The 27,009-nt window shown below is 54.9% G+C and overlaps 1 protein-coding gene across 4 annotated transcripts; it reads left to right on the plus strand.

Moving 5' to 3' along the window:
* Positions 1 to 21,824: 21,824 nt before the first annotated feature.
* C14H10orf71 (chromosome 14 C10orf71 homolog) lies at positions 21,825 to 26,552 on the plus strand. 4 transcript variants are annotated; one of them, XM_087824108.1, is made up of 3 exons: positions 21,825 to 24,087; positions 24,293 to 24,302; positions 24,548 to 26,552. In XM_087824108.1, exons 1-3 carry the CDS (start codon positions 21,825 to 21,827, stop codon positions 26,550 to 26,552), a joined length of 4,278 nt encoding a protein of 1,425 aa, XP_087680234.1. The 4 variants fall into 4 exon arrangements, with proteins under 4 accessions (XP_087680234.1, XP_016056330.2, XP_087680236.1 ...); XM_016200844.2 differs by lacking the exon at positions 24,293 to 24,302 and having other exon boundaries at positions 21,825 to 24,092; positions 24,543 to 26,552; XM_087824110.1 differs by lacking the exon at positions 24,293 to 24,302 and having other exon boundaries at positions 24,553 to 26,552.
* Positions 26,553 to 27,009: the final 457 nt, after the last annotated feature.

Raw genomic sequence — 27,009 nt, forward strand, 5'->3', positions numbered from 1 at the left:
ATCTGCAACAGGCTGGACAGGCCTGCAGACAAGCCCGGGCCTACGCCCTCAGAGCCACCATGGCTGTGTGACATCCAGGACGTCTGCCAGCCTCAGTTTCCTCATCTGTAAGGATGGGGCACAAGCAGCCATCACACAAGGGCGCTGTGAGGATTTGTGAAAGAAGGCGCAGATGGTGCGCAGCACACAGCCGGCGCTCAGGCAACATTCGTTCCCTCGCTCGCCTTTCCCTCGCTCCCCGACAGGTGGGGACAGAAGGAAAGGGCGCCGGGCCCGAGACAAAGGGCGTACAGTGTGAGGTTCACGCACAGGGCAGCTCAGCAGCAGGCCCAGAACAACGGTTTGCGCGCGTCAGCTAGCGTGGTTATTATGTTGTTGTTATTGTTGTTCAGCTCAGGAAGTCCACCAGCCTCCTGAAGAAGCGTATGGCAAAGACTTCTAGAGAAGGCTGAGCACTAGCGAAGAAAAGCCTCCTGAGGCCCCAGCGAGCGGTGCAGAGGACCTGTCACTCAGTGCGAGGATCGGGGGGTGCCCGGCAGCAGGAGCTGGCCCGAAGGGCCCCTGCTGCACCAGCCTCACTACCAACCAGCTTCTGAACATTTGTAACGAATACAAACGCAGAACAGAGTAAATGTGCTGCAAAATTCAGTCGGCAAGCATCACACGCGCCCAGTCAGGAGCCGGGCCATTCTCATGCCCACAGAGGCAGCGGGCAGCTCCCACGCGTCCCAGAAGCCCCGCGGGGAGGGGCGGCGAGGTCACCGCGGGGTGGGAAGGCGCAGCCCGCCACCTGAGGACAGCTTTATTTATGCTCTTGCAGAATGTACAAGCGGCCTTGTTTTTCTGGATGGTCAGAGCCGGCTCACATAGCACCCGTGATTCCGCATTTAGAATTGTGTCTTCATTCACATTCTTTCCACGCAGCTCACGGCTTCTGGACTGGAAGACAGTGATCACTTTTCCTGGGCCCGTCTCCTGGAAAGATGTCAGCTCAGGCCCATGCAGACCCTGAGCTCCTGGTCTGGAGCTTGGGCTGAGTTCTCAGGCTTTGCTCTGTGCTGGAGGGGTCGGCACCAGTGCGCCCACCATGACCAAACTCCACGTGGGGTCCACGGCACCGGGCAGGTGGAGGCATGTTCCCGGAGACTCCAGCTTCTGCAGCGGACAGCTGCAGTCAGGCTAGCAGACGGGGCCCAGCCGCGCTCTGAGAACTGCTCCCAGGACAGACTTCTGCCAGGTCAACTGTGTTTCATTGTTCCCTGCTGACCTCCCTGCTGACGTCACTGACAAAGCTGCTGGCCTGCCCAGCCTCCTGAACTGTCCCCAGGTCATCCTTGGGACTTTCTCTCCTCCGCCAGCCACCTCCAGCAAACACCACCAGCTCCTGCTGCACAGCAGAGCTCGCGGCTTCTAGATCCTAGACCGATGTGAGGTCATGCTCTCCACCTGGGAAGAACTAAAAGTAAGCTGGGGGAGAAATGTCCTGAGGAGTGGGAGGAAGGCAAGTCAGGGAAATCGGGGCCCGGCTGAATCGGTTCAGCTCACGTTGCTCGTGCCCCAAAGCAAACTCCTCCATAAAATGAGATGTAATGATGCAACATTTCCTGAAGTCTGAACAGCACGGCTGGCTCAAATGCAGATAGCATAAGAACTGCCTATAAATTTGTTTCCATGTGTGATAGGGAAAAAATTAACTAGAACATCAAACCCATGGTTTCGCAGATATTAGTGTTTGCCGTAAAGCTCTGTTTTTAAAAGTTCTCTTTACATAAAATAGTAAGCAAGCATTAGTTGAAGATGTGACAAAAATCATGAAAAAAAGCAAATGACTGACATTTGAGCAGCTTTGTAACATGCAAGCATACCCATGTACATGAACTCATTTGCACTTCAACCCCCACAGAGCATAAGCAATCTGTCCATCTTAGAAATGAGTAAACTGAGGCACAGGGAGGTTAAGTGATTTGGCTGCTGTCAAGTAGCTAAAAAATACCAGGGGTCAGGGCTCCAAATCTATGTTCTGTTTTGTTTTCTTAATGCCAGCTTCCATCTCAGGTTGGTTCTTTTCATCTGCCAGGTTGGCTTGTGTTAGTTTTGACAAGAGAGGTGGGTGAGTGGGTAAAATTAAGGGTTTATGTTCGGCCTCCCTCCAGCCATCTCCGAGTGCTGATCAGTGAGCAGGCAGCCCTGAGTTCTCAGGGCAAAAGGCAAATAGTGAGGCCCCCAGGGGGAGAAGGGGCCGGATATTCCTGCTGGTTGGGCCTGATACTCCCTCTGTGGGACAACAAGGAGCTCCTCTTTCTGACTCTGCTCTAACTGAAGTGCGTAGACCCGGGTTCCTGTGACCCTGGCCACCAGCGGGTTCAGGCTGGGGTGGTGCCAGGCACTGAGTTGGGCTTGGAAAGAGGTGGCTGGCCATGAGGAGCCCACAGAGGCAGGAAAGGCGGTCTGCAGAAAGACACAGAGGAGCCTGTGATGCAGACGTCCTCGGGCTTTGAGCCCCACACAGAGTGGGCACCCAGCAGGAACTAGGCGCCTTGGCTTCCCTAGGCCAGGGGACCAGGGAGTGTCAGGGCAAAGACACAAGAGAGAGAGAGAGAGAGAGAGAGAGAAGAAAGAAAGAAGAAAGGAAGGAAGAGAGAAAGAGAGGGAGGGAGGGAGGGAGGGAGGGAGGGAGGGAGGGAGGGAGGGAGGGAGGGAGGGAGGGTAAAGTAAGGTAAGGCAAGGCAAGGCAAGGCAAGGAGGAAGGGAGGAAGGGCGGAAGGGAGAAAGAAGAGAAAGAAAGAAAGAAGGAAAGAAAGAAAGAAAGAAAGAAAGAAAGAAAGAAAGAAAGAAAGAAAGAAAGAAAGAAGGGAGGGAGGGAGGGAGGGAGGGAGGGAGGGAGGGAGGGAGGGAGGGAGGGAGGGAGGGAGGGAGGGAGGGAGGGAGGGAGGGAGGGAGGGAGGGAGAGAGAGAGAGAGAGAGAGAGAGAGAGAGAGAAAGAAAGAAGGAAGGAAGGAAGGAAGGAAGGAAGGAAGGAAGGAAGGAAGGAAGGAAGGAAGGAAGGAAGGAAGGAAGGAAGGAAGGAAGGAAGGAAGGAAGGAAGGAAAGAAAGAAAGAAAGAAAGAAAGAAAGAAAGAAAGAAAGAAAGAAAGAAAGAAAGAAAGAAAGAAAGAAAGAAAGAAAGAAAGAAAGAAAGAAAGAAAGGGAAAGAGAAACTCCCATTTTAAATCCTGGCAGTGAGCAGAGTCCACAGGGCCAGCTTGGAGGGTGAGACGGGCACCCAGGAACTGGTACCACACAAGCAAAGACACAGATTGAAAGATCTGGGGGTCTGCGGGCAGCCTGCGGAGCACATGACCCCCGGCCGAGACAGAGAACCCCCTGGGCCAGCACCTCCCAGAGACGGAGCAGAGCGGGAGCTCGCCTGGTAGAGGGACCTGTCACTGGCACTTGGACTTGCAAATACCTGGGCCTGCCAGGGCCAGGCTCACGGGTGGGAGCTTACCTTGCCTCCTTCCTGATTTTATTTCACACTTTCCTGCAGCTCTCACCCTGAAAGCCCAGCCGGCCTTCCCCAGCCTGCAGCTGGGCATGGTATTTTGCTCCCAGAGCACAACAGGGTACGGCTCCTTACTCGAGGAATGCGGCCTGCGGCCCTCTGGGCTATGATGAAAGGTGCTATTTCTGCCCTGCGGCATCAGCAGGCCAGCCGGTTCCCAGGCACACACTCTCCGTTTTCACTGTTTCCCTAAACAAATGTTTTCCTTTGCACCTTGGGGGGGGGGGGTGGTATTTGAATCTGGGTGCTGGACTAGTTTAGGAAATCGTTCTGGATTGACGTTGGGATCCTGGTTAGGGTCCAGCTAGGCGGCCAGCATTTCTCGCTCCCCAAGTTATCTATTACCCATGGCTGATCTGGATGTAAAAATAGCTGCTGAGGCTGTTTGTTTAATCTGACTGTTACTTGACACCACGCGGGTGTTGCAGTGCGCACTGTTTGCCTCTTCCCACCAGGAGCACCATTTGGTTTCCCCGCCGGGTCTCTGTGGGCTCGAGCCGCGGGCTTCCAGTGTCCGCCGGTTCTGGTGGCTGGTGCTCCTCAGGTGAGCGGGCTCCCGAGGAAGAGGAGGCTGGGCCGAGACTCTCATCCCTGGGCAGCCCAGCCAACGGGGAAGAGGTTTGCGGGGCAGAGCGGGCTGCTGGGAAAGTCGGTGTTCTCTCCCGCTCCAGGGAGGCCTGAAGAGCAAGCGCGGACCCGCGGAGAGCGGAAGGTAGGACGCGGGCACTCGGGTCCCTCGCAGGCGGGAGGCGCAGTGCCCGCAGCAGGCCGTGTGCTCTGAGCCAGCGCACTGGGCATGGCGTTCGGGCCAGGGTGCTGAGCAGGGTGGTGTGAGCGCTGAGGGGCCTTTTGGGGACTGCATTTCTCAGGGTGCTGGGTGTGCCGTGGCTGCGAGACAGCTGTGTGAACCCTGAGGGGCGCGCCGCCCAGGGTATGTGGCATAGGCTTGTGTGACTTTGTTCTATGTGCACCTGTCCGGGCACTCTGTTCCCACACGGCTGAGTGGGCTCTCGCCTGTGGACGTGCCCAGCTCACTGTGCTGCCAGTGTGGGCGACCCCACGGTCACAAACTCTGTGGCAGGAGACTGACTATCTCGCGTCCTCCAGCGCTGGGCCAGGCGGGAGCCGACCAGCTGTAACAAAGAGGACAATTGGTCATTTAGAGTCTGGCCTGTGGACTCTGAGAGCATGAGTGTCCTCATCACGGGGCCCCCACCAGACTTCATGTCCCCACACTCGGGGGGTCTCCATCCAGACTCCCCCGCAGCAGACTTGGCCATATCTAAAAGGAAATCTTTATTTTCTCTTGTGGAGAAATGATCATTGAAAAGAACAGTATTGAGCATGTGTGGAAAGCTAGAGAGCCTTAGGAAGTATTATTTCGGACTTTAAACACACCCACGGATGTTGATAACAGACAAAGCTGTGCAGGTGGAGCAGGGACTCTACGGGAAACCTTTGTATTTTTCACCCAATAGCTCAGTTTTGTTGTGAGCCTAAAACTGCTCTAGAAAATAAAGGCTATTAAAAAAAAAAAAAAAAAAAACTAAACTAAATTATGAAACAATTTTTCAACACATCTAACCCAGTTATAATAAACTCTATTTGAAGTATATTTTAAAACCCCTAAATATAGAAATCTTAGAGAGTAGGTTAAACAAATGTTTGTGCTAAATGAGGTACAATTTTCCAGCATTTGAATTCCCTTTACAACAGTGGTTGGTAAACCACAGCTATGGGCTGAGTGCCTGATTTTGTAAATAAAGTTTTATTGGAACAAAGCCACAGTCGTTCATTTACATATTGTCTATGGCTACAATAGCCCAGACCATATGGCCAACAAAACCAAACATACTATTCTGCCCTTTACAGAAAAAGTGTGCTGGCCCCTGCCGCACAACACTCCCTTGACATGAGTCAATTTGGCACACACACACACAATCAAAGTTCTAGCAGAACAGCTAGACCCTTCAGGACCAGTGGCCATCTCTGCAGGCCCCTGTCCCTCCCTGGGCCAGTTCTTCAAGTCTGGCTGCTACAGGAAATGTTCGGTTTGCCCTGGGCGGGTTAGCTCTGCTGTGGAGTGTGGCCCTGGCTAAGCAAGGCAGATTATGCTTATCAGGATGGTTTATAAATAGACATCTCCAGGTGACCTGAGTCCAGCGAGTGTCTGCCCCTGAGTCTGTGGGAGGGGACAATTGTGCCTGCTCTCTGGTGACCAGAGACTCACTGGGGTATGAGCAACTGTGCCCGAGGGGAGGACAGGGGGCTGGTGGAATGCTGGGTGCTGGGAACAGAGGGTCTTGGATTCCCTGGACACTGGGGAACAGAGGTGTGTGGAAGAGACAGGGAAGGTCAGAGAGGGTCAGGGATCCTCACAAGTGTCTTCTTATTTTCCATTTCTTTGTTCCCGACCCTAAGGAAGCCCTAGCAACCCTTATAGACGGGGGAAGCCCCAGGTCTGGAAATAGCTCTATTCCTCCAGCCTATGCCAGAAATCTGAGTACTGAAACCTGCCGGCCAGTGGATGGGCCACGCTGTCTTCCTTGTCTCCTGGATTTCACTCCATCCGCCCAGGGTTACTGCAGAGACGAAAGGGCTTTCGGTGAAGACACAGTGCTGGTTCTTCCCAGCAGGTTTCCATTGAAGAGTTTAAACCACATTTCCCAAAATCCAGCCAATTTATGGCCCTACAACTCACTCTTGTATTTCATTTAGTTAGTAGAAAACCCAGGCTCCTCTTAGTTTCTATTTGTTTCCCAGTCTGGAGACTCGAGCAGGTGAGGGTGGGTGGAGAGGGGAGGACTGGGTCAAGGCACATGGATAAGACCCCAAATTGGAGCATGTGGAGCTCTGCTGAGATGTCATCCCCCCTGTAAGTCATCAGTTTCATTGTGGAACATTCCCTGGGGGGCTGCTTGTGTGAGTAATGCGTGGCCTCCTGCATCAAGGTGGAGGCAGAGCAGTTTGTCAGCGGACCTGGGCTCTCAGGTGGAAGACTGAAGACTGCCTGGTGCAAAGTGCATTCCCTTGGGAGTCTATGCTGTTGGCTGGCAGAGCTTGAGAATGGAGTTGGAGTGTGTGGGAATCTGATAGCAAGAGCGTCCAAAGGGCCAGCCGGCCAGTAGTACTTGCCTTCTCCCCAGCACTTGACAGGCAGACCTCCCTTCTCAGTGGAAGGAGAAAGGGGCCCCTCTGGACCACAGCGCGTGAAAGTGGGAGGAAGCCTCATGACCTCCATTCTCTCCCTGGCCCTCCCTGAAGGCTCAGCCCACAAAGGATGTGAGCACAGTCTTGGTGTCAAGGCCTGAGAGGGCTCTCAGGTCCTGTGGAGATACTGGCACATGGTATAAGTTGGGTTCAGGGCCTCATAGGGGCCTCTGCAGCCTGCACACAGCCCCCTGGAATCTCTGGGGCTTTCTGTACCTGAGGGCCTCTTCCAGAGTGGGCCTTAGCCACTGAAGGACTGCCAGGCTGGGCTAAGGGAGGGACTTCATCTCAGCCACCTCCCTTCTAAAGCCTTTACCTGAAGCTTAAGGAAGGCCAGGAGGAGAGGAAGCTGAGATTTGCTTGAGTGACCAGTGCCTTCCACACACCCTGCGGAGCCTGGAGGCTGGTCTCAGGCCTCCTGCCTTCAAGCCTGGCCTGCAGCAGCTGGGTCGCTCTGGAGCTGCACCAGTCCATCCTTTGCCCAGCACTGTGTGCCCCTCTCTGAGGCAGGTCAGGCCCAAAGGCCACAGAGGCCAAGGGGTCAGAACTCAGAGCCACTCCTCGCCCTAAGGGTGGCCACCATTTTCAGTAGGGCAGTTGCTGGCCATGTTAGTCCCATAGGCAGGGTGCTTCCGTGCATAGCTCGGTTCTGTCCTCGAGGTCCAGCATGGCAGCTCTTCGGTTTCCCCTCACAGGGTAGGCACTGCAGGCAGACAGACTGCCCTGGATGCATAGCTACTAAGGGGTTGAGATGTAAACCTGGGCCTTGAATTCAAAGCTCACATCTTTCCCTAACTGCCCAATAAACCTGTAGCTCATACCAGCATCCGAGAGTCTCTACAAAGAAGGCTGGTCCACTCACCAGGAGCCAAACTGTCCTTAGAACAGACACATGCCTGGGCAGGCCCATCCTCCAGAGCCCCAGAGTCCACGCTGCTTCCAGGGGGCCCCTGGAGGGTTCAGCAGTGTCTTCAAGATCATGCAGACCTGGATTCACAGGCCAGCTCTGTCCTTGTCAGCAAGCCCCCGAGCCTCAACTTCCCCTCTGTAAAATGGGGATACGAGTGTCGGCTGCCAACCAGGGGAACGGTGCATTCAATGAGCAAACATGAAAAGCGCTAGGCATGTGAGAGAAATACAAGAACTACTTGCTCCCCTCAACTGTCCTATTTGTCCATTGTTATCTCTCCTACTTGACCTCCAACTTGGGGCTTTTCCTTCCAGAGGTCACTAAAGATAAATCCCAATGTTTCGGGTTCCATTGATCCTGCTCATTGCTCAGCAGGAGAGCAGCTGGCACCTCGGAGGACCAAGCCCATCTTCACAGTGGCCCAATGACCACTGGACACCATTGTTACCTCCCTCTTGCACCAAAGAGGGTCATGGATCTGGGCACCTGTAGCACTAGGAGTGGAGGGCACAGCCTTGGAGGGGAAATGATGCTCCCACTTCATGGCAATGTGAGTATCTGGCAGCTCAGCTCACATCAGCATCAGCCAAGAACCTGCTTTGGCCCTCGCCCATCCCAAGGAACAGAAATGCAGTTAAAACTTACCTAATTTTACCTCATTTAAATTTACCTGACCTTAATCTTAAATCTCAAGGGCAAGAGAGGACAGGAGTCTAAATTGTAACAGAGTGTGCAGGACTCCCCCAGATTGCTTTGGTGACTGCCTCAGAGCTGTGGACCCATTGCTCACAGGGAGTAGCTCCAGCACTGATGGCGCCACAGGGCAGCTGCGGTCCCGTCCGAGAGGGAGACCTGAGTGGCCAGTCTGCCAATGCAGGAACCCCGCAGAGAGAGCAGACACAGGTGTTCCAAGGACAGGGGCACCCTTGGGATGCTCTAATCAGTCACTGCCTCTCTGCTCTCGCCCTTTGATTTTGGGGAAAGGCAAAATCATCCTAGTGACTCCCAGCACCCTGGCCCTGGGTTAACAGGTTGCATGGTGGGGACAACAGTGACATTTATGGATACTGAGTAGGGGCCTACCACGTCACAGACAGGAATCACTGGGTCTTTATGATGACCCCACGAGGCAGGTACTACTAGTAGTTCCAGTTTACAGATGAGGAAACCGAAGCACAGAGAGGTTTTATAATGCGCCGAGGGCCACTCTTAGTCATTCTGGCCAGGGACCATGCTCCAGGGGGCCTGGCCTCAGTCCATGCCCTTCCCACGATGTCACACTGCCTGCCTGGGGATCAGAAACGACGTGCCCAGCATTTAGTGAGCACCACAGTGTGTTTTTCCCCCACCAGCTCCTTCAAAACACTCAGCGGCGCCGTTGGCATGTTAGTACCTCAGTCTGGACATGGGTTCCCTCCCTGCACTGTATGCCTCAAACCCCAGGTCTCCAGTGGTGGGAGCTTCCACTTATCAAGAGCTTACTCTTTGTAAGTCCTTTCTGAGCTTTCAGCCATCCTTTACCTCCACCCTTCACAGCCACCCAGAGAGGGAGGTATTGCAGCAGATGAAGGAGTGAGGCTCAGGCAGGTGCAGTAACTTGTTGAGGTGGCACAGGGCTGGGAAATGGAGGTGCTGGTCTGACTCTAAACCTCCTGCTCTTTCCACAGCCCTCTGCCTGGTGCCCAGGCTGGACACCCCACCTCCAACAAACCCAATGCCTTTTTCTCTGGAAGCCTCTGAAGGTGTCTCCTCTCTGGACAAGGTTCTCCTAGGTGGTGTCGAGGCCATCGAGTCCAGTCATCCCTGCAACACCCACTTGATAATCCACAGGGGCTTCCATGAGTATCCTGGATTTGTTCCCCATCAGCCCCAGGTTACAGAAACAAGACTAAGGCTCAGACAAATTGAGTGACTTGTCCAAAGTCGGTCTGACTCCACATCTCTTAACTGGCAAGCCACGTGTCCATCAGTAAGGGCAGGGCAGGCTTGCAAGGCCTTCGCGCCCTGCTTGTGGACTTCCAAGTATAAAGGAATGCAGGGAACGGAGACCTGAGGGTGAAAACTAGAAGTGTGATGCTGCAGGGAGGCCAGGGGTGGGGTGGTCCTGAGCAGAGGTTCTCAACTGCAGCGGGCATTGGAAAGCTCCTGGAGGAGCCTCTGTAAACGCAGGGTGCAGGGACCCTCTCCCTCTCCAGCAGCCCCAGGTTCAGTCCCCACACCACCAGGCACTAAACTTCTCTGGACTCCGGGTTCCCCCTCTGCACAGAGCAAGAGTAATTTCTACTTCACAGGTTGTTGCGAGTATACATTACATAGTAATAAATATAAATCAATGACACTGGAGTATGTAAAATGCCTTTCTTATGCCAGGTGCTCAGGAAATGGGGATTTCTCTTATTCATTCATTTGTTTGTTTAACAAATAAATGACCCTGTGCTAGGCCCAGGCACTGTGGGGGAACTGGAGACAGCCTGGAAGTAGAAACGCAAGGCCTGGCCCACGGACCCACCACCCAAGTGCCTCCTCCCTTCTCCCACATGAATCTGTCCAGACCATACCAGGCACTGCGTTTGGGCCTCGGGTCTCTGTTTCTCCATCCAGATGAAAACCCAGCACCACTACGAACAGGGCAGCTACAATTGAGTCTAATCAGGAACGGATTTTTTTAAACCCCTGCAGATCATGACTCATTATTGGGTGCTGAAATCACTTACTAAATTGCAAATATGTTTTTTAAATGAAAGAATATAGAATAGAATAGGATAAAATAGAACAGAATGGAACAGAATGGAAATATCAGACAGTACTGGTAAGCAGGGTAAGATTTGCTCCATGAATTATCTTTATGCGTGTATATCTGAGTGTGTGCTGTGCCGTGATGTGAGTATATTTCTTACTGTGTGTTGAAGGAAAACCAAACAAGTGTGAAACCTCTGCTCTGGGGAGACACATGGAGAAAGGACACGCCCATATCCCCCTTGCTGCCCAGCAGCCTGCAGGCAGAGCACAGGGCTGCACAGCCAGGGCTCACGGGGCCTCCTTCTGGTGCCAGTGTCCCCCTGGCTGGGGGATGACCCAGTGAGTCAGCAGGCTCTGACCATCTGGAGACTCTCAGGCATCGGTTGGGTTGCCACAGGGACCAACTGCATGGTAACTTCTTTCTTCAGCCCTCTCCAGCCTGGGGAGCAGCCCGCCCAGGGGGTGGGGCAGAGCCAAGGTAATTTTTATTGCCCTATTTCATAGGTGCAGACAGAGATTCGGTGGCTTGCCCAGTATGGCACTGCCTTGGAAGAACAACTTCACCCAGGTCTCCTATCTCATTTCGATTCTTCGGTTTCCAGAAACCAGGACAAGATGTCCTGGGGAACGTGGACTGGGTAAAGGAATGAGTGAACAAAGGAATGAATGAGTGAACAAAGGATGTGCCAGAGGCCGGGCTAGTGCTCTGTCCTTGATTCCATAGGAACAGCTCTCAACCAGGGATGATCTTGCCCCAGGGAACTTTGGGCACGGCCCTGGACTTTGGGTCCAAGGAGGCCAAAGGGTCAAAGGGCCGAGCAGCAAAGCCATTCCTGCCAGTCTGTCCCTTCTTGTTCCCAGCTTTTTGCCTCTGAGGCAATTCCTTCAACCCTCCCCAGGCAGTAGCAGGTGCATGGTACTCCCTCAGCTCTGGGGGGCCTGAGGGAGGTGAGGGCAGGGCTCTTTAGGGTTGGCTCTTTTCTGCCCCTACTTTTACCTTTGATGCCAGTGTAGTTGCTTCTATAAAGGTAAATCAGGTACCTCTGAGCCCACAGGAAGTCTGATGGCCCTTTGTCCAAGGGACATCTGGCCAGTGAGGCTCCTGCTGGAACAAGGCTGAGAAGCTGGGCAGTGCCAGGCCAGAGCTCCTATGGTAGAAGGAGTACCCAAGGATAGTGCAGGCTGAGTCCAGTCCACCTGGCTGCCAGGAGCTCCAGGACCTGGTCCCCGCAATGCCTGGCCACCAGGAATGGTCAGGAGCAGCGTGAAGATGAGCTGCTGAGAGCCTGTGTGGAGTGAGACCACTGCCGGACACCCTCATCAGAGCAGCTGCAAGTGCACCGCGTGGGGCCCTCTCTGTGCCTCGCCCCAACTCCACCCTGGATGCCCAGTCAGTAGCAGGAAATCCACCAGTGCGCTTGCCCCAGCCAGCCAGCCAGCTGTAAACACACTCAGCCCCCACCCCCATGTCTCCAGGCCTTAGTTACCCCTTTCCTCCTGCATCTAGCCTCTCCCCAGGCATGTGATGCCAGGTGCTGGCACCTTCCTGTCCTGGGGAGCCCTCAATTGGATCAGTCCCAGCCCTTGTTGTGCGGGCTCCCTGGCCTCTAACTGCAGACATAGCCCCAGGTCTGGGCAATGCTCAGAGGTTCCTGGGGAAATGTCCCATCCAGACACAGCAGACCAGACCAGCAACCCAGGCCAGACAAGGGAGTGAGGGTGGAGGTGAAGCTGAGCTGAGCCCCAGGAAGAAAGCACCTCGGCTCCTGAGATCTCTCCCAAGGGCAGTGGAACACCCACAGCAGCTGGGACTACCACTCACAGCTAGCTCCATGAGACAGCAAGCCCAGGCATGTCCTGGATTCCTACACGTACCAGGCCTGGAGGCCCCCTGCACAGGTAGCCTCAGACTCAGGTGGCCTCAGTTTCCTCAGCTGTAAGGTGGGAAGAGAGGGCCACCCTGCTGAGTTTTAGCGAGGAGGAGTGAGCACAGGCACGAGCAGCAGTGGCCTGAAGCCTGCACCCCACAGACACTTAGCACACAGCTGCTCCCCTGCCCTGAAGGACCCCAACTGAGGACGTTGATTTGCCATCTTATTGGACATAGACTGGGACATTGCCTCTGAAACAGCAAGTAGACAGGTTGTGGCAATTGCACAGAATGGTCAAGAGGTTGGCCCAAGACTGACCAACAAGGCAGGGGTCCCGGGCAAGCCTGATGAAGGTGGGGTGCAGTGGTGGAGGCCACGTGGACCTCTGTTTATTCGCTGGCTGGAATGGGCCATCCGTCACAGAACCGCTCCTCAGACACGCCCGAGTCAATGACTCAAATACCCCAGAAAGAGGAGTGAAGGAAATCAATTCCAATTTGCTAGGGCCTCTGGGTGTGATAAAGCCAACCCCTGTCATCTCTACCGGCTTCCTGCTCTCCCTTTCCTGAGAAGAGAAAACACCATTCAATTAAGGTAATTAAATTTACCCAAAGAGCTTGGGCTCAAAAACCACACCACAGGCAAGTGGTCAAACCCAGCAACAAAGCAAACCCCAGTGGCTTCCTGTGCAGAGACGAGCAGGCCAAGGGGAGAGCTGAACCACCTCCTTAAGAGCTGGAGAGCGGCCCTCCCAGCTCTGCACCAGCTACCTGGGCCTCCCCGCATGCCCCCCCCCCCAGGCAGGAGGGACCCTGTGCTTACCAGCCTAGTCACCAATTCTACTCCTATGGTTGTCGAGAAAAACTGAACTGAGAAAACTGTTGGGATGTGAATAGAAATGAAAGTCTCCTTTCCTCCACCTATCCTCGCCTATCTTCACCTATCCTCACCTATCCTCAATTCTCCCATGAACTCCAGCCCATGAGTCCAAGACGCACGCTTGTGCATCTGAGCCCGTGACCATGGTCAGGGCTGTATCCTGAAGAAGGCACAGGGTGGTCAAGTGGATCCCAGCCCCAGTTCTCTTCTCTGCGTGCTGTGTAACTCTGAGCAGTATTCCCCACTGCTCTGTGCTTTGATTTTTCCATCTAAAAAATGGTGACAATAGGCCCGGTCACCCCACCTCATAGGGGTCATGGGAATTACACGAGATAATGGGTGCTGAGGTGTGTACTGAACTGCAGGGGGCCATGCAAACAACCCATCCAGTGCGGACTCGCTGCAGGAGCCTCGCCTCACTGGGATCCACCTTGGGTCCTAAGTTGGTGAGGACCTCAGGTTGCCAGATAAACAACAAGATGTCCAGCAAAATTTGAATTTCAGATGAACAATGAATACCTACTTTTAGTTTAAGTATGGGATGACTGATTTTATAGGTAGCATGTCTAATGAAAAGTGTATTCAAATATTGCATGGACATAAGCTAAGGAAGGGCTCGTCGACATGGAATTTTCTCTTCACCTCTCTGAGGCTGCATTATCATCTCAGAATGAAGTTGATGGTGCTGGAGCTGGGGCCTTGAGTCACCAGTCAGGACTCTGGTTCTGTGGGCCTGTCACACTTCCTCAGTCATGGGGTTCAGCAGAGGGGCTGTGTGTGGCGATCTGGATTGGGGCCCCTAGGGGGTGACATGGACAAGCCCCCTCTCCTCGCCACTTCCTGTCCTCACAGCCTGGGCAGACCAGCAGGGCTGGGGCTGTGTGACCTCACAGGCTGGGGCCACCGCTGGCCAGGACTCCAGGGGAGACAACGAGAGAACACAGCGGCAGAGTGTTAACCTCCATTTGAACACTACGAACTTGCAGCAAACCTGTCACCGCATCCCTGGGCCCGGGAAGTGCACTCAGCAAGGGGCGCTGAAAACACTGACAGTGACTGCCATGCGCCAGGCAGCCTGTCAGTCAAAGACGAGCACTGCTGGGACCCCACTCCCAGGAGCTCCACGCCTTGATGGAAAGACAGTCACAGCAGACCAAGCGAATAAAGCAACAAAAATTCTACAGGGGGCAGGAAAGCTGAGGGGGACATGGTCAACAGCTGGTGACAGGGAACAGAGAGAGACCTTCTGGTGGGGGGACTACCGCTCCGGGGCTCCCTCACCCAGTTCACCACAGGCCTGGAGGGGGAGGGGCGGGGGAGACCTCCAGCTTCCCCACCATGAGCCTAGAGGGCCACACGGGGGCATTGTGAGGGACCGGAGAGCAAGCAATGTCCCTGCAAAACGCAGTGCACCGAGTCCATGGCAGCTCAACAGCAATGACAACACACTGGAAAAAGCATCACGTGGGAAGACGTTTGGAAGAGTTAGAATTTAGTGGTGACTGTGCAAAGGCTATTTCATTGCTCATCACAAGAAAAGGCTGGTTTATGGGGCTGACTGCTCGCTCAGATTTTGTTTGACAAACCCTGATTCATAGATGGCCCTGGCGATGAGGAGGAGACAGATGGATCAGATGCGGGGAGGCGTAGTCACAGATTCTTGGGCTCCCAAGGGAGAAATGGCTTGTGGGAAGGGCACTGCTTCCAGTGGGCAGCTGGAGATGGGGCCTGGAGCCCAGACCAGCGGCCTGGCTGGACATGCCATCAGGGTGCGACTGCGCCCTGCGACCACAGGTGTGGGTAAAATTGTCCCTATGGAGACCGTAGATGGGGCAGAGAAGAGGCCCTGGGGTGGGGAACAGAGGCAGCCCAGCCATCTAGGAGGGAGACAGGAGGCTGGACATTCAGACGGGGCAGGGAGAAGATCGTGCCGCCCACATGCCAAGGTAGGAGAGCTTCTCAGGAGGATAGTGGCCAACAGCCTTGACTGCAGTGTAGCAGCTACGTCAGATGAAGAGCAAAGATTACATGGTGGAAGCTCCAGTGGGGAAGAAAGGACCAAAGGCAGAGCCAAGTGAGTTAAGGAAGCGATGGGAGGTAAGGAGACAGGAGCTGGGAGAGAACTGTTTTGAAGGCCGTGGGCATAAATAGCAGCTTACCGTGCCATGGTTAAATACTCATTTTTGTTTCTACGTGTTCATTAGTGCAGATCCCAAGACCTTGTTTATAACAGGACTCAGCAAGATGCAGTCTTTCCTCATTTATGTCACCTGAGGCAACCACACTATTTTACCTAAAAAGTGCTCTGTGAGCCAGACGCTCACCAGTTCAGTCTGACTTCCTTCAAATGGCCGCAGCAGTGAGCAAGTGTGCTGACCTCTGAAGGACGCATCTCAGCAGCAAGGAGAGTGAGCCCATGAGCCCAGGCACAGCCAGGCCCTCTGAATGTTCACAAATAGCAGTCACCGCGTCCTTCTGCACTGTCTCATCCTGCACTGTCGTGTTAGATGTGGATGGGTGTCATTCTCACCCTAAATTGCACCTCTGCGGAGCTGCAGGCAGGGGACTGGGTGGGCTCACTATTCAGTGTCACTATTCAGTGACAATTTTTCAGATGGCCTGAAGACCCAAGGCCAGAGGTCCTTCTTAGTAGAATTGCTTCTTCTTTTGTGCTCCTTTTCTATGTCTTGTTTTGCCCTCCAGAAAAATTCGGGATAAAGATGTCCACTTGGAGTATCGCCGCCACATGTACTTGACTCCATGTTGGTGTGTTTAGTACACAAAGGCAAAGAAGGCATCTTTCTGGGTGTAAAGAGTTTCTTTGGACTTGAGAGAAAGAAGCAGTCATCAATTTCTAAGACATGATATGATTATGCTATATGACCTATGGAAAAGGTAAACCCAGCTGCGGTGGGAACAGGAAGGAGAGCCTGGAAGTCAGGAATGGGCCAGCTGATGGTGGTGACTCAAGCTCCCTTGTGAGCCTCCAGCGAAACGCACGCCACCAACTTGGGTTATTGCGATTACTAGTATCATTACTAATCTCCTGGGGACTAGATGAAGATCCAGGAGCTGCGATGAGGAAGGTCTCATGGAAGCCCTGACCATCTGCCTTTAAAATGTGTGTAGTGGATTTATTTTAATTAGTGTACACTTTATTCTCTGCACTCTTAAAATTCTCCTGGGCAGCTTTTCGGCTCTCTCAGCTGTCAAAACAGATAGTCCAGCCTCCTGCCAACAATGAATCGAACGCTGTGCTGCTGCTGACAGTGGATTCAGGTTCGGCTGCTCTGGTTTCCTTTGTGCAAAGCCTGAGTTATTAATTCACATGGGAAGGAAAGGGCCGCTGGTCAGGTCTGACTAAAACAATTCTCAGCTGGCCAATCGTATTAGAAATCCCAAAGGCCTAACGCAGGTGCCCGAAGATTTCCTAGACCATAGACAAAGTAATGAATATTGGAAGGAATATAAATTGGCTCCATATTGTTTTTCACCAAAAATGACTGTGCTTGGAGTTTTGTTGGGTTCCAGCGTGACTGAAAACAAGTGAAGGCCGCATATCTTGCTGCTGTTTGAAGACATGTTTTGCGCTGAACATGTGCTTGGCCCTTTGGTCACTTGCGATCCACTGAAATTATTTTTCCTCTTTTTAATAGATGGGCAGTGATGACAGCCAACAGAAGTGTGAACAGACGTTTTAAAACTACAGATTCTAAAACCCAGCGAGGCGGACACGGGCAGCCCTCACTGCTGTAGCAGGTATGAGCCTCCAGCTCAAGAGCAGCGTCTGGAAGCCCCGTTAGTTGTTAGTGGGGAACTGGGAGGTGGGGGAGGGGATGAGGCCAACCCAGGGACTATCCCATCAAAGCCCAGGTAAGTTAAATCAGAACTGAAGGAATTATCTGAATGAAGCTCCCAATACGGGGGGTTCTCCTCCTGAGGCAGAAGAAATGTGGTTATTTCCCAAGTACTCTAAGTATCAGTGAGCTTCCCTCATTCTTGTCTGGAATTCAGACTCGAACCCAAGATCAGGTAGGGTTCTTTGAGCACACACAACAGAAACAAACATTGGACAAATTAAGCAGAAATGGGTAATCAAAGGAAATTGGAGCCCTTGTAGACTCAAGGTGAAAGTCGAAAGTCTAGGCAGGGAAAGGGCACACAGCTCTGACATGCACAGGACGCCAGAGCACGTTTCCATCCTTGTGTCACTCCTGGACAAATGTACAGTGCGCCTAACCTGGGTTGCACATCTGCACTGGTCCCAGCGAGGTCTGGGCAGGCACCTTGACTTTCAGCCCCACCAAGACGAAACACCACAGAGAGCAGAATTTCTCCAAAAGGTATAGTCTTTTGCCCAGAAATAAGGGATAGAAGCTGAGTGTTCAAAAGAAATAACAAATACCTACTAATAGTAGTGGGTATTTAACTGGCTGAGAGTGTTTACTTAGCTCTAAGTTTCAAAATTTAGATCTCCAAAGACCTTATTTCCATCTTAATGTGGAAGTGCAGGCACCCCGGTATTACTGAGCATAGCCATTGCCCAGGGTCAAAACCTCAGCCTCCAGGACCCCAGAAGACACCCTGATTATATCAGTCAGACCTCAGGGGGCAAAAGTTGACTTACAGTGGCTACCGACACTGAGGTTCCTCACCCACTCCAGTAACAAATTTTAAGAGGAGGTGGCTCTAGCATAGGCCCACTGCTCAGCAGTGCCATCAAGCACCCAGGACTGTTCTGTCCACACTGCCACCCTCAGCAAATGGGCCTCGGTAGTCATTGCTCATCCCTCAAGTTGCAAAGTGAATGCCTCAGTGTCATGAGTTGAATTGTTTACACTTCAAAATCCACATGTTGAAGTCCTACTGCCGAGCACCTCAGAATGTGATCTTCTTTGGAATGGTGTCAAGGCAGGTGTAATTTGTTCAGATGAGGTCATTGGGGTGAGCTCTAATCCAATAGGACTTGTGTCCTTAAAGAAAGGGGGAATTTGGACACAGACAAGCATGGAGGAAGACCACAGGGAGAAGATGGTGCATCTGCAAGTCGAGGAGCAGGGCCTGGAGCAGACCCTCCCCTCACAGCCACGGAAGGCACCCACCCTGCTGGAGCCCCGATTTGAGGCGTCCAGCCTCCAGAACTGTGAGAGCAAGTTCCTGCTGTTTAGCCACCCGGGGTGTGGAGCTTTGTTACAGCAGCCCATGCCAGTGAATACCTTCCACTCGGTCCCCGTGTCCCCATCGGAGCAGGAAGAGCGGCACCAACAGAGTGGAGGCAGCAGAGATCAAGATCGTTCCTCTGATCAGAAAGGCATGAATTTCCCCAGACATCCGGGTACTTCCGTCCCCATGCCGGACTGTGTGCCGCCAGCCACAGAGCCCAGCCACACTGCTGCAGGGAGTCTGAGAACAGAACGGGGTGCTTGGCACCCACGGCTTCGAGAGCAAGTGGGCGAAGGAGGGGGTAGGAAGGAGTGACGCTGGCCGGCAGCAGGGCCTGGGGCAGCCACTCCCCTCTTCCTGCAGCCTCCTAAGCGTGCACTGAGCTTTCTGGGGAGCAGGCAGCCCTGGCTTTCAAGGCGGGGCTGAGGAGTCTATGATGGAGGCTTTCCCTGAGCGGTCAGTGGCTCCTTGGCACCTCAGTTTGCTAGAACTCAGGGTCCTTTTCTACATCCAGCAGCTTCTGCTCATTTCTTTCATTTATGAGAGCAAGTTGGCCTGCCAACAGATCAGCATGGGAAATTCCCTGGGGTGCTCTGGTCAAGAGACAGCAAGCAGCAAACCCCAGGGAAGGCCAGCCTCCAGGACGAGACACAGGCTGCTGGCTTAGCAGCCCAGGCCTGTGAGGACGCCTCCTGTACATCCCACACACGGACAAGGATGGGGCCAGGACCCTTGCCACGAAGGCCCTGCTTCCCCGGCTGGAGCACCGTCCCCTAGAGCCCTGCCTGTGGTACTGCTCTGCCAGGAGGGGACAGCACAGCCTGGCCAGTGCCTGCTGCTGATGGGGACTGGCCACCGTGGGACAGGGCTCCACCTGCCAGCTGCACACTCACAGAGCCCTGCCAGGTGACTGCTGTCCCAAACGCCCACCACCTGGGCCCACTCTAGGTCTAAACTTGCTCTTTTGTCTAACTTTTATGTACTCATTTACTTATCCCCTGCTTCAGGCCTGTTTGTGGCATTGGAGGTAGGTCCCACCTCAGACAGTAACAAAAAGGGAATTAATGTACCACCTCAAACCCATTCGGATGGCAGCTACCAGAAGCAGAAAACAGTAAGTGCCGTCAAGGATGTGGAGAAGTTGGAACCCTTGTGCCCCGCTGGCGGGGATGCAAAATGGTGCGGCTGCTGTGGAAACAGCCTGACGGTGTCTTCATAAATTAAAGTAGAATTGCAATTCCACCTCCGGTTTTGAGCCCAAAGAATTAAAAACAGGATCTAGAACAGATATTTGGATGCCAATGTTTAGAGCAGCACTATTCACGATAGCCAATAACGGAAGCAACCTAAGTGTCCACTGGCAAGAGTGGGTAAACAAGACGTGGTACTTACATACAATGAAATACTACTCAGCCTTAAAAAGGAAAGAAGTTCTGACACAGGCCACAGCACGGATGAGCCTTGAGGACGTTATGCAAAGTGAAATAAGCCAGTCACAAAAACACAAGGACTGTATGATTTCACTCATGGAGGTACCTAGGGTAGTCACATTCATAGAGCCGCGGGGCTGATGGGGAGAGAGAACAGGGAATTCCTGTTTAACGGGGATGGAATTTAGTTTTGCAAGATAAAAACGTCCCAGAGATGGGGGTGGTGATGTTTGCAGAACAAAAGGAATGTGCTCAGCACTACTGAACCATACACTTAGAAATGGTTAAGGTGGTAAATTTATGCTGTCCTATTTCACCACGATTTAAAACTAAAGAAGAGCCCTGGCTCTGCTGGCTGGAGCACTGCCCCATGCACCGATACGCTGTGGGTTCGACTCCCAGTCAGGGTACGTGCCCAGGATGTGGGCTCTATCCCTGGGTGGGGTGAGTGTGGAGGCCACCAATCAATGTCTCTCTCTCTCTCTCTCTCTCTCTCCCCCTTCCTCTCTCTAAAATTAAAAAGAAGAAGAGAGGAGCAGGAGGAGGAATGGCAAGAAGAAAGAAGAGAAAGTAGTGAAGGGGCAGAGTCAGGGGGATCCGGGACCTGGAGTCCCTCAGGAGGAGCGGAGCCCCAGGAGGAAGGGCGGGCAGGCTCCCCCCCCCCTACTGGCACCTCCCCCGGCCCACAGCCCAGGGCAAGGCGGAGAGGGAGGGGCCAGGAGGCGTTGGCTCCGGAGGACTGTGCCCTCCTGGTGGGATGCGGTCAGTCAGCGAACGCGCAGCTTAATGGCGCCTGGTCCTCAGTCTAGTGATGGAACAGGCAACATAGAAGTACATTTAATTTTAGAGTGTGCTCCGTCCAACAAAGAAAATAAACTGTGAGAGAGGGGAAGGGGTGCCCGCGGATGCAGAGAAGCTCTCTGCAGAATGGCACACCCGGCCTGTAAGCACCAGGCAAGCCCGGGCTCTCCCGGGGACCAGGACCAGTGGGCTGCGCGCCCAGGCGGCCCGGTGATGGGGCGCCTTCTGGGAAACGTGTCCTTGGGCAGCTTTGTCACTGTGCACAATCGCAGCGTGCGCTTACACACACCTGGAGGGCACACACCTAGGCTCCGCGCACAGCCTCTTGCTCCTGGCTGCAGGCCCCACGGCACGTTACTGTACAAGCCAACAGAGGGAACGGTGCGGTCAGGAGACGCGGCGACGGAGCTCTGGTGGCGGCGGCCAGTGGAACCGCTACTGCCTCACAGCACACATTTTTATATGTAGAAAGAGGGCACTCTAAAATAATGATGAAAGCACAGTATGGTAATGCATAAACGGGTAACACAGTCATGTATTGTCATCATCAAGCGTCGTGTACTGAGCGTAAGTGTACATGCTGCACTTTTACGCGACTGGCAGCGCAGTGGGTCCGTTTACGCTGGCACCGCCCCAGACACCTGAGGAACGCGCTGTGTGCAGCACTGTGACAGCTGCGACGTCACCGAGCGACAGGAAGTTTTCGGCTCCGTTAGTCTTGTGGGACTACCATCATATGTGTGGTCAGTCATCGGCCAAAATGTCCTTAGAGAGAGATTTATTTTAAGGAACTGGCTCATGCGCTTGTGGGGGCTGGCGCCCGGCATCCACAGGCCAGCGGGCTGCACCCAAGGAGCTGGTGCTGCAGCTCGGGTCCAAGGACGAGGAGAATTCTCTCTCCCTCGGGGGTTCTCAGGCGTTGGGATGTGACCTACCCACATTACGGAGGGTAGTCTGCTTTACTCAAAGTCTATTGATCTTAATGTTAATTACACTTAAAGAAAATACCTTCAAAACAAAGCCTAGACTGGTATGAGGCCAAAACCAGGGCCCCGGGGCCCCGCCAGGCTGACACGTGAGACAATCGAAAGCACTGTTGCCATCAGGCCGGGGCAGTCCCTGCGTGGAGCCCTAAGGTGGACACCCTTTCACACCCTCCTCTTCTTCCTTCTGCAGAGAAAACTTCCCGCTCGGTGCCGGCATCTGATCGACCGGAAGCTCTCGTTTTGTGGGGAGAAGGCTACACCTAAGGCTGCCGGGACCGGCTTCCCAGCGGGGCGATGCAGGGGAACAAGAAGGGCGCCGATGGGTTCAGCGACACCTCGAGCATCGGCAGTGTGCTGGACGAAGCAGACAGGGAGGTGAGCAGCCTCACGGACCGGGCGTTCCGGAGTTTGTGCGTCTCAGAGGACACATCCTTCAGTGACTCCGACCTGGCCCTGTCCCCAGATACCACCCGCCAGGTGTTTGGGAATTTTCGCCAGGGAACCGTGAGCCACACCCAAAGGAAGAGCGGCATTTGGAGCCAGCTGCCGTCGCAGGGCACGGAGCACGCAGGCTGGGCAGCCACGTTCCAGCAGCTGCCCAAATATGTGCAGGGAGAGGAAGAGTATCCCCAAAGCAGCCCCCCACTGACGCCAGCCCAGAGGAGGCTGGAGGTGCCAGTTTCTGGCCTGAGGAGCAGCAGCAAGCCTATTTCCAAAGTGTCCTCACTAATTAAATCTTTCGACAGGACAGAGGGCCAGCAGGGCGGTAGCCGGGCCCCTCCCAGCAAGCCTCCAGCCATCAAGAACCCCCCCAAGTTTGCGCCTCTTCCGGAAAGCAGTGTCAACTTCTGCTTCGATTCTGCCTTTCTGACTGTCAGGAGGGTGCCCGCGGAAGTCTCCAGCGCCCATCAGAACAGCCACCAGCCTGATCGGAAGCATGCGGAGCAGGAGTCCCCCGAGAGTCCTGAAATGGCCTGCCAGGGCTCCAGTCGCTTCCTCCCAACACCTGAAAACGGGGCCAGCTCGCTGGAGTGCAAGTTCTCCTCTCCACCCCGCAAACCAGCCGCGGGAGAGCCTGGAAGCAGCAGGGAGTGGGCTCGAAAAGGCACCTTCCTTCACAGTGAAAACAGTGCTTTCGAGTCGTGGAGTGCCCACCACCCAAAGCTGCTAGAGAGAAAGGACCCTTCTGAGGCTGCCCCTGAGAACAAATCCCCCAAACATTATGAGGACAAGCCCTTGTTGAGAGAGCCCCAGGCCCCTGAGTGCAAGGTCTCTCCCTGCCAACCCCGGGCTAGCTGTGGTCAAGAAGAGAACAGGCTGACAGCAGGCACTCTCTACACATCTGGGCCCAGGAGGCCTAGGGACCCAGGAGCTCAGGTGTTCTCCACGGAGGAAAAAGCTTCCAGCCCACAGCCTGACCTCCAGGTGAAGTCAACCCAGCCCCCATGGAGGAAACCAAAGGCTCGCAAAGGAGGCAAAGAAAGCACACAAGATGGCACAGAAGAGGGGCAGACCAGCAGGCGAGGCTCAGCCTTATACACAAAGCACGCTCCTCAGGGGCGATTTCCAGAAAACGATGCTCTTGACAATGCCCTGGACCCCAACGACTGCTACAACCCTCCTTTTAACATCAGAGAGCTTCTGACCCCCATCATACCCACCAAGCACGTCCTGGATCCACCCAAAAGCCCGCCAATGGAGGTAACCCCATCCCCTCCAGCGCAGCTAAATGGATACCAAGAACAGGAGCCCAGCGAGTGTCCATCTCGGGACAGCTACAAAGCCAAAGCCCCCAGCCTGCTGTTCAACCTCAAGGATGTGCGGAAGCGCGTCAAGAGCACATACACCCCCTCGCCTCTCTTAAAAGGCCTCGACGAGAAAAGCAGGGGCAAGCAAGAACCCGTGAGCAATGGTGCCCTTCCCAATGGGCTGGAGGAAAGCCCCCCCGAAGAGCTTTCTAAGGAGAGACCAGCTAACACTCCTTCTCTGTCACTCGTCAGTACCCAGAGGGACCCTAAAGCTGATCCTGGTGCAACCTCTGCGGACGACTATCTGACCCTTAGCTTGCCTCCAGCTGTCACCAAAGCCCCTTTCTGTGTCAATGGGGAGGCTGGCAACAAGAGCAGCTATGAGAAGGATGCCACCGAAGATTCTGATCTGGGTGCCACCAGGCACAGCTGGTCTCCGGACTCCAGGGAGCGCTGCCCCAGGAAGCACCTGGCCCTGAAGCTCTGCAGCAGAGAGCCCGAGGTGGGGGGGGCTGCGGAGCCACCAAGGACCCCCAGCCTCGAGAATGGGGTCTCGCGATCTATTTCTCAAGAGACAGAACCCGAGAGAGAGGCAGGACTTCAGAACCCAAACTTCAACCCCAAAGTCTCGCCAGGGCCCCTTTCTCCCGAGGAGGAAGATGTGTTTTATAGCGACAGCCAGTCTGATTTTGTGCCAGACCTCAAAAGTAAGGCCAAGTTCAGCACCAGCTCTTCAGACCAGTCCTTTGCCTCGTTCGAGGACCAGCAGAAGACGTGGTTTGCGGAGAGCCAGCGGGAAGACGGGAGGAGTGACATGAGCCAGCAGGAAGATAGGAGGAGTGACGTGAGCCAGCAGGAAGATAGGAGGAGTGACATCAGCCAGTGGGAACACAGGAGGAGTGACGTGAGCCAGCAGGAAGACAGGAGGAGTGACATCAGCCAACGGGAAGACAGGAGGAGTGACGTCAGCCAGTGGGAAGACAGGAGGAGTGACGTCAGCCAGTGGGAAGACAGGAGGAGTGATGTGAGCCAGCAGGAAGACAGGAGGAGTGACGTCAGCCAGTGGGAACACAGGAGGAGTGACGTGAGCCAGTGGGAACACAGGAGGAGTGACGTCAGCCAGCGGGAAGACAGGAGGAGTGACGTCAGCCAGTGGGAAGACAGGAGGAGTGACGTCAGCCAGTGGGAACACAGGAGGAGTGACGTGAGCCAGCAGGAAGACAGGAGGAGTGACGTCAGCCAGTGGGAACACAGAAGGAGTGACGTGAGTGCAGGTGACGGTCGGAAGGACGGTGAGGGGAAAGCGATGGCGGAGGACGGGCCTCCGCACTGCGCCTTGGGGAGCGGGCCCACGTGCGTGGAGGAGCGGGCCAGGAGGGGAACGTGGCAAGCAGAGGGGGAAAGTGCGTGTGGAGAGAGAGCCAGGAGGGCGTCGAGGGAAGAAGCTGACTTCAGAGGCACTTGGATCGGGAGCAGTAAGGACACGGCCCTTTCACAGGCCAAAGGCCTTACACCCCCACCGTCTTCCACTCTGAGCAGGCACAGGCTGTTTGCCATCAAAGACAACACCCTCAGGGCCACCCCCGTGATCAAGCCGGTCATGCTGCCCCTGCTGAGGGCCTTGTCCTCAGAGGACGCGCTGGGCGGTGGCCACAAAGCAGAGGAATTGCCTCGGACAGGCTGGGGCGAGGAAGTTGCTCTTTGTGCTCCCAAGAGCCAGGAAATGCCCGGTACCCCAACACCCACTGGCATGAGGGGCCCACCCTTAAAGCATGTGGCCCACAAGGGCATGGAGGACCACGGGTGGGTGTCCGGTGCGGCCAGGATGGAGACAAAGGGGACTGTCTCATCTATTCCTCTCCTGGGAGAGGGCGGAGGGCTGAAGCCACCCCCAGAGGCTGTGTGGAAGGTCGTGGCCAGTGACTGCAGGAGCCATCCCACAGACCAGGGGAGGCCGGAGGCTCCACGGGGCATCCCCGTGATTGCTTTGCCCGAAAGTGACATACAAGGCCAGCCACCCCCACAGCAGCTTGGAACCTCGTGGGAAGAGCAGACCCAAGATTTCAACAGTCGCTTTTTGTCTACACCCAGGGCAGGGCCCCCAAGGAGAAGACTGGCTGCTGGTGAGACCGCAGCTTCCCCCAACAGCAGCTCCCTGGAGGGAAGCAGTGCGCACTCCCCCGCAGCCAGCAGCGCTTGGGACGATGCTTCTCAGGGCCCCAGTGACCTGGGCCTGATGTCCGGGGAGCCTTCCTGCGCCAGCCCCCGGGCCAACCCCAGCCCCAGCAGGGTGGCCCGGAGGGAGGACCTGACGCACGCCTTCTCATGGGAAGCCAGTGCCGACCCCCAACTTGAGCCATCAGCAGAAGACGGCAGGACACTCTCTCCAGGGGATTTGTTGCTCGATGTAGCCACCAGCTCAGCAGTCTTCCCAGAAAAAGCGGAGCCTTCCTCTCACCTAGAAAGGGCTGCTGCCAAGCCACCTGCAGTCCCGCCCAAAACAGAAAAGGCCCTGCGGCGGGCAAAGAAGCTAGCAAGCAAGAGGAGAAAGATTGACCAGGCACAGGAAGTGCAGGGCAGAGCCCAGGAGGAGAAGCCGCCCCTGGGAGAAGCAGGGCACAAGCCCTCGTCCGCTGGGGAGAGGCTGCTGCCCAGGCTCCCGGCTGTCCGTGCCCTGCCCCCTCCAGTGCATCGCCACTCGGTGGCCACCTTCTCAGACCCGGTCAGGAGGTGGCCTGGGGGGCCCCAGGCCCTCATGCCCCTGCTCCCTTACCCTGCCACCCAGAAGGTCCTGCAAGACCCCCAATCTGGAGAGTACTTTGTCTTCGATCTGCCGCTTCAGGTGAAAATCAAGACCTTCTATGACCCAGAGACAGGCAAATATGTCAAGGTCCCCATCCCATCTTCTGAGGAGGGTTCCCCTGAACCACTCCCGCCCAACATGCTTGCTGCCCCCTACATGCTGTACCCGGGCATCCGGCCCCTGCCTGCAACGGCCTTGATGCCACTGCGCTGCTCCTCTCAGCTCTCTAACCCCACCTTCCTAAGGCAGGACCCTGGTGCCACTGAGGCAACCCAACCTGGTCCCCAGAGCACCTACGATGCTGACCTGCAGCCAGCCCTTGGGCCTCCTGGTGACCCCACCCAGCACACTGCAGGCCCAGGCTCCAGCGAGCCCCCCCGGATCCCAGGGGAGGGTGTGGGAGACACTCCAAGCCTGGGCATCATCTCCACCAATGATCTAGAGGACTTTGCCACAGAAGACATTTCTTGAGAATTACAGCAGACTAACCCCCCCCCCAATAAACCCAGAAGAGTTTACTTCCCCCCCCAGAACACATACACACACACACACACACACACACACACACTCACCACATATTTAGCCATTTGAGATCCTTAAAGTCTCAAAGGAAGTGTGGATTCTGAAAACACCCCACCTCCAGGTCAACCTCAGGCTTCCCTCCCTGGGAGGACACTGCTTGAATGGCCTGGTCCCTTCCGAGCCCCTCTTGGACCCCAGACCTGCTGACTTCTTTTCTCTCCCCTTCCTTCCCCCCCTGTTCTCCTCTGGCCCTGCCACTCAGGGGATCCACCTGACTCCTCCGTGCTGTTCCCTCCAGCACCGACCCTCCCCTTCCCAAGGGCAGGAGAGGCCCCTGGAGCACTGTGCTGAACCCTGCAGGCCAGCAGACCACCTCACACCCCCCTCTAGGTCAGACAGGGCACCG

The sequence above is a fragment of the Miniopterus natalensis genome, chromosome 14, assembly GCF_054644295.1.
Source record: "Miniopterus natalensis isolate mMinNat1 chromosome 14, mMinNat1.hap1, whole genome shotgun sequence".
Lineage (NCBI taxonomy): Eukaryota > Metazoa > Chordata > Mammalia > Chiroptera > Miniopteridae > Miniopterus > Miniopterus natalensis.

Coding starts and splice junctions, on each gene's coding strand:
- C14H10orf71 (XM_016200844.2), top strand. CDS start 21,825: ATGCAGGGGAACAAGAAGGGCGCCGATGGGTTCAGCGACACCTCGAGC. Junction 24,093..24,542: donor GGGAAGACGGGAGGAGTGAC/ATGAGCCAGCAG, acceptor AGAAGGAGTGAC/GTGAGTGCAGGTGACGGTCG.